At 36.6% G+C, this 7,098-nt stretch overlaps 1 protein-coding gene across 1 annotated transcript; it reads right to left on the bottom strand.

The window, feature by feature from the left end:
* Positions 1-490: 490 nt before the first annotated feature.
* On the bottom strand, positions 491-4,768 carry ilf2 (interleukin enhancer binding factor 2). The gene is made up of 14 exons (XM_077196113.1): positions 4,610-4,768; positions 4,029-4,088; positions 3,898-3,940; positions 3,714-3,818; positions 3,441-3,518; positions 3,243-3,345; positions 3,072-3,137; positions 2,832-2,948; positions 2,037-2,115; positions 1,594-1,681; positions 1,450-1,511; positions 1,237-1,351; positions 1,068-1,158; positions 491-977 (listed from the first exon to the last, which is right to left on the bottom strand). Exons 1-14 carry the CDS (start codon positions 4,612-4,614, stop codon positions 826-828), a joined length of 1,164 nt encoding a protein of 387 aa, XP_077052228.1. The 5' UTR covers positions 4,615-4,768; the 3' UTR covers positions 491-825.
* Between the last annotated feature and the right edge of the window lie 2,330 nt (positions 4,769-7,098).

The following is a 7,098-nucleotide window of genomic DNA, read 5'->3' as shown; positions in this document are numbered from 1 at the left end:
GCTCTTTAAGGCTAATTGGCTGCAATGTTTTGGTCAACATAATTACTTAGAAAAAAACAAATTCTGAAAGTGATTCCAACTCTATTGTTATTGGTGGACTTCCCTATTCTCATATAATTAGAATGATTATTACTTTATGAAGTTAGTCCTTTGTGTGCATTGACCATTATTGGACATGTCTGTTTGCGAGAGTCATTGCGATGGATCATTTGTATATAAAAAAAAAGCCACTATGCTCGGATATGGTTGATTTGTTTTGTCTTTCCCACGTCTTTTGGAACCAGTTGGTAGAGCAACAAGAAATAAAGAAAATGGCAAGTTGCTTTAAATGTAAGTTACTCAGTATTAACTTACCATCCAAATGATTTCTAAACGTTTTATTAAGTGGAAATAGTTGCCAAGTTCCCCTTTAAGTATTTGTCCAAGATTAGTGGTGGCAGCAAACTACTACACCACACTCGGTAATAAGAAAAAGAATGCTGACATATAATACAAAAGGGGGAAATAAAAACTTTAATTGACCATACGAGATGAAAAGACAAACCAAAAAACAAAAAAAGAAATTTCCAGTCCCCTTCCTACATATAACCATATCAGATTGTGCTGAGGTGAAAAGACAGAATAATGGGCCATTGCCTTTTGGTCCTTGTTATAGCTGTGTGCCTTTCCAATCATAGCTTTTACTCAAGGAGGTGCAGACTGATGTACAGAAACCATTATGCAGGGGACTTATGGGTAAAATTTGTAGATACAAGACAGATCTATAAAAAAAACAACATAAATACAAACGATTAGGCCAAAACGTTGTCGTCGGAGACCACTGTATTATTCCTGGGTCTCCATGCTTTCATCTTCCACCTCTCCCCCTTCCTCCAATGCTTCATCCTCCTCTTCCTTGCGCTCTGGGGGTTTCTCATAGGCTTTTTCAGATGGGGTGATGATCACTCCGTCCCATGTAGACATCTCGGTGGTGAGATCTGCAGATGAGCATCACAGACGGTTGGCTTAAAGACACAGAAATATTGGAACTACATACATTTAATCTGGAATAAACCTCAAACACTCACAACTAGCATCTCCTTCAAGGCCCAAGATCTTGCGGTATCCTCCATGAGAGAGAACCCTCACCAGTGTTTGGGCTGTGAAACACACCATGTCCTGCAGAAACAAATGAATCAGACTACCTGATTTTAACATTGGAATGGTGCATTACCAGTTGACTCAAATCTGTATTACCTGCTGCTCCAGTGTCATGACCGTGTGAACACGGAAGTTCCCGCTTTCACACGGATCAGTGATCCCTACAGAACCTGGCAGGAAAAGACCTGCAGCGAGCATCTGAAGACAGCGCCTGCCATAGAAATGCTCATTTCACCCCAATATCCAAAAAAAGATTGATGGCCATAACCACAAACAATTGGTTAACACAAACAGGAAGTTCTGACTCACCTGTAAGCAACATTGAGTGGCAATGGCTGCCTAGAGGGGTTGTTCATGACAGCAGAGTGACCCTGTGAAGAGAGCAACATTACACCAGTTGATTTGATATCTGCAGTGCAGAAAACCAAGTTAGACTATGATAACGGTGCCCACCAGCAGATCCAGAATCCAGGGCGTGAGGGGTTCAAATCCAGGGAACCGGGCTCGAACGTCTTTCAACAAGCGGATCAAAACTTTCACACTGAATCAACATATAAACCAAAGTAAGCCACAAAAGACATTTAATTTATTAAAGGGATCGTTCACCCACAAATTAAAACGGTCATCATTTACTCGCCCTCAAGTTGTTCCAATCCTGTATGAGTTTCTTGAATTTCTTAAGTTCTGTATGAGTATGAACAAAACATATTTTAAAGAAAGTTGGTAATCAAACAGTTGACAGTAAAAATAAAATAAAATGGCTACCATCAACTGTCTACCAACATTCTTTAATAGCTTGTGTTCAACAAGAAAACTCATGCAGATTTGGAACAACATGAGTGAGTAAATGGTGACCCATCCCCTTTAAAGCCTTTAAGAGATACAACTATCCTTACGTTGACTGAGAAGCATTCTCCTCAAACCAGCGAGCGTGACGAATGGCTGCCAGAGCACTTTGCAGAACCTTGATGTCCACTGCAAAAGGAATAGCAAGGAACTGCTGTTAAAATTCTGGCTGCTATATGGCCTAATGTCAGATGTTGAAGGGATAGTTTACCCCAAAATTAAAAGGTTATTTAACCACCCTCAAGTTGTTCCAAACCTTTATGAACTTATTTCTTCTGCTGAACAGAGATGATATTTTAAAGAATGTGAATAACCAAACAGCTGTTGGTAGCCATTGACTTCCATAGCATGGGAAAAAAATACTATGGAAGTCAATGGCTACCATCAACTGCTTGATTACCGTCATTCTTCAAAATACCTTTTATGTTCAGCAGAAAAAAGAAAAACATACAGGCTTGAAAACAACTTAAGGGTGAGATGACAATTTTTATGTGTATCCCTTTAAAATTCTGTACAATGTAATCTAAATGAACAAATAATAAAACACAACCAATCATTTTTAATGACAATGAAGTTAGGCATTACTACAATAACTGGATATTTGAAAAGGTAACAGTTAACATTGTAAAATTATTATTTTGCATTAGATGATAGGCAAAGGCAATCCAATTAAGAAAATAGGTTAAACCAGTGTTTTAAATTATATACAATAAATATTTGAATTAAATATACAATATTGAGACATATAAAAATAGCAGCATGGTGAAACATTGTAGATCCCCAGGAAGCTAATTTGTAAAAAACTTGTCAAACTAACAGCTGTATTATTTGAGAGTGTGACTTACAGTGGAGCTCTGGGTCCAGTTTGCGCAGGTTGGGTGGAACCGTAGTGATGAGGATTTTTACAGTGGCATCGGCAGAGCTGATCTCAAAACCTGTCTCGTTGGTCAGCATGGACAGTACTGAAGAAAAGAGGAACACATTTAATTGAAAATGCAGGCAAAGCAGTTCGATTTTCACCCATTTTGATTACAAATAAGTTCTCTCCACTCTAAACGGCTTGCCAGATTAAAACCAATACTCACCCTCAGAAGGGTCCTGTGTACGCAGGGTATCAACTACTTTGTTTCCTAAAGCAGCGACAGCTTCCACTGAACAAAATAAATTACAGGATTATCAATAAACCAAGCACTCTTGGGATAGAAGTGACCCACATATACAACTAAACAGAACAAAACTCATGAAATTATACTCACAGGTGGGTAAGATCTTCAGGATAACCACAAGGTCAGCTACGTTGTGTCCTGTCGTCATGGTGCCCTTTTTATACGATCCCACTTGTCTTACTTCCTCAATTTGCTGTAGAGGGGATTGTAAGACAATAAACATTTTATCTACCAAAGTAATACGGGGGAGATGAAGATTGACTTATTGAAATGCTTTTGCCTTCTTACCACTTCAAAGTTTCCAGGTGCCACGATTAGGTTGTCAATGACATTGTTAATCTTAGTGACCAAGGACAAAATGGAAGCCTGCAACAAAATTAAAAAAAAAACATTACCCAAATTATTTAAACTAACTCCGCAATAATTTTAATACATAATTTGTAAGAGTTAAAATAAACATGGAGGGTGATGAGACTTGATTTACGGATTTATGGTTTAACCCACATAGGAAGGACTCATTTGAGTGTTTTAGCCATTTATCCTAATGGAAAATCATTGTACCTGTTCAGAAGGGTTAGGAGAAAGATCTTGGTTCCTCTTCAGCAGACACTCACTGAAAGCGGTCTCATCAGGAGCCGGCTTCACTCGAGGAAAGGCCATCTCACACTGTAACAAGCAGTTGATGAGCTGGAGCAGTAAAGGATTAGCTTCACAAAGCAAATAATCAATGTAGAAATGCACTTACAACATAGAAGTCAAAAGGTATGTGAGGAACAAAGGGCCGATACCTGAGAAAACAGAAAAAAACATGGAATGTTAGACCAATATTAAATTAGTCCGAAAATAAAATATAAACGCATATAAATAAATACTCACCCCTGGACCAAACCTCCGCGGGAGCCGAATCGGCCACCTCGGCCCCTGCCACGATCTCCTCTGAGAACACAAAAACAGTAACGTTAGGCTAATTGAATAAAGGGGAAAACACAAATGCTATTCATTTTAACAAAAAATAAATACAATTTAAATCATCCAGCAAAATCTCAAATCGTAGTCAAAGAAGCTAATCTTTTTTTTAACTGTTGGAAAAAAAATCACAGGTAAAAAGGAGCATCATTGTTCATGTGAATGCTCGGTTCTTCATTCATTCGTTCTTAAATGAGTTAACGAACAATTTCCTTGATATAATACATAGCGTTTTACAACCAACACAATAATAGGAGTTAAATCCAAATGCATCATTAATCAGATTTAATGCAAGTGCACACATAGTAAATATGACCCATTTATTGTATCAGTAAAATGCACACCACGGCTAGCAGAGCAACATGCTAACAGGCACCGGGCTAGCATAGCATCAAAATAATAATAAAAATGCGGCGATTTTATGAACCTCGGTTTGTAACTTAGTCAAGCAGTTGATATTTTTTTTTTTTTAAAGAATAAAACATTGGAACCTCATTGCGTAAGACGTTTTGTCAGCTTAACGGGAACACGCTGATGAAAAATGCTCTGCTGCCTTCAACAGCTCACCGCCGATCTGCGCTTGCCTGAACGGAAGTTCCTTTTCAGAATAAAAACCGGAATAACAGTCTATGATAAAAGTCCAAGACAACAGCCTATCCTAGTAAAAGTCCTAGTCGTCATTGACAAACTGAAAAAAAATATTAATTGAAGAGGAACTATTTAAGATTTGGTTTAACGATTTTCAAGTCACCTGTCAATTAAAATAATTTGCAATTGATTATTTTAACTCCATTTTACAGACAGTCAGATATAAACTTATTCGCCTTTATTACAGCACAAGATGCTCTTTTAATCATATCAGATCATCAGCTTTTACATAAACTTACAGGAACTGAAGTGGGGGGCAAACCAAATATACATTCTGAAAAAAGAAAATTTGATATATATTGCTCTGGTGATAATATTTGAAATTAATTATACATTAAATTAGAACTAAGCAAAAGAAAAAAAAAACAGTTTCACTATTATCACTATATATTTTTAGACCACATCATATACCACTCTATTGGGCAAGAATTTCCTTTTTTGTTTTCTAAAACACTTAGTACAAGTAGGTGTTGCAGTGAGGTCTAGATTGTGACACCATGTCAGGGGTGGACCATATACTGTAAAAAAAAGGCGGCTCCTGATGAGACCTGTACGTAAAATGGCAAAATATCGTGTGTCTGGTCTTCTCTGATAAAGGCAGTGTACGTACTGTACACAGCCTTTATCAGAGAAGACCAGACACACGATATTTTGCCACCCACAGCCAATCAAACGCTCAGTAATCCAAAGCTGTGCCATTTTACGTGAATTACGTAGAAATTATGCATGTGCTGAAGTAAGATAAGTGTTTTTACATGTCAGAGTCGCTTTCACTGTTATAACAGCAATAGGTCTTCATCAGCAGACACCAACAATTTAGAAAATTAATTAAATCCAGTAATAACACAGAAGGTAAGAATGTTTGTAACAATTTTATATATAAAACAAAAAATCAATTGCTTGTTTAAGTGATATGTCTTAGCTACTTGTCCTGTCTGGTACTTTGATGATATGTGTGCTTTCTTTTAATTCAGTTTAAGTTGAAGAAGAAAAAAAGTCGAACAAATACTATTTCTGCCTCTTTAATTCTCATGTATAAACAAAATATATAGTATTGCTTTGATTAAACATTTTTAATGCATTTAATTTTTTCTCCATTTCACTACGAATTAAAACTTTTCAAACTTTGTAAGAGTTACCTTTACACTTTTATTTGTTTCCTATTTATATATTGATTTATATTATGATGTTATGTTTCATTTACTTTTGTTGATCTGTAGTATATTATGCACTGCAATTAATTTGTATTAATTTTCAGATCACAATTCACACACCATCATCTATTTAAAAAAACATGTAGCAAGCAGCAATGGCAGAATCCAGAGACTACGGTAAAGTTCACAGAGCACCACTTAATTTAATCAAAGTTGAATTTATTGCAATTGTATAGTGCATAGTTTATGCATGTTCTCCTTCAAATGTTGTTCTTCCCAACAGTTGTAGATTTCCTGACAGAATTCAAGGAGCAGATAATTACAAGAGCGACACAGGTCAGTGATATTGCTGAGGCTGTTATCTCCCAAAGTCTGATCCATGAAGTGGCAGCTCAACAAGTGGAGGCAGCTCCAACCCAGCAGGAGGCAATGCGGCTCCTGTTTGAGGCTTTGGAAAGAGAGCCAGCCCGAAACAGAGTGTCCTTCCATCTCATCCTGAGAATGACAGAGCCTGAATTGATTCACGAACTAGGTTAGAAAAACTAATAGATTTGTGGATTTTAGTGGCTAGTCAAATGTCAGTCATTTGACAAGAACTGTTTCTGTCCAATATGCAAATTATGTTGCATAAATTATTTCAATAAAACAAGTAAAACAGTAAATCATCAATCTTTTTTTGGCTTCAACGCCATGGTCATTATAAACTTGTCTCAATAAACTCTTACGAAGTGGTATAAAAATATAAACATTTATGTACATCAGGGCTCTGAACCGGTTCAAGGAATGGAAACAAAAACTGGAAAAACTAAATTAACCGGTTAATTGCAGTTTATATCCAGCGTGGTGAGTAATGAAACCATTGAAAATTGCAGGTTAGTGTAGATCCGCTACTATTCAGGAAATTTAAATTATTAAAAATGATTAAACACTTTGTTGTCAAATTTAGTATTGTGGCTATTTGTATGCTCAGACACTTGCGTGTGTCGTTATATTATACAGAATTTTCCAAAATCAAGCTCAAATGGAGTTACAAGGTTTTTCACAAACAAATGTCATAGATTTGTGTTTTGTCCGTCATTAGAATGGTAGAATCTGAGGCAGTAAGTGCATCGCATTAAGTTATCATCAACTTACAGGTTACAAAGGTTGTTGTAGCTATGTGGGCACTCAGTTTTTAT

This window comes from Siphateles boraxobius, unplaced genomic scaffold (genome assembly GCF_051911475.1).
Source record: "Siphateles boraxobius isolate OS27281-9 unplaced genomic scaffold, OSU_SipBor_1 35, whole genome shotgun sequence".
In the NCBI taxonomy this organism is placed as follows: Eukaryota; Metazoa; Chordata; class Actinopteri; order Cypriniformes; family Leuciscidae; genus Siphateles; species Siphateles boraxobius.
This window is presented reverse-complemented; position numbering and strand designations above follow the sequence as displayed.

Bases quoted from the DNA above. Each gene is read 5' to 3' on its own strand.
- ilf2 (XM_077196113.1), bottom strand. The intron at 3,941-4,028 runs GTGAGTATTTAT...CTGTTTTCTCAG, and splicing joins CGCGGAGGTTTGGTCCAGGG to GTATCGGCCCTTTGTTCCTC. The intron at 1,682-2,036 runs GTAAGGATAGTT...ATGTTGATTCAG, and splicing joins GAGAATGCTTCTCAGTCAAC to TGTGAAAGTTTTGATCCGCT.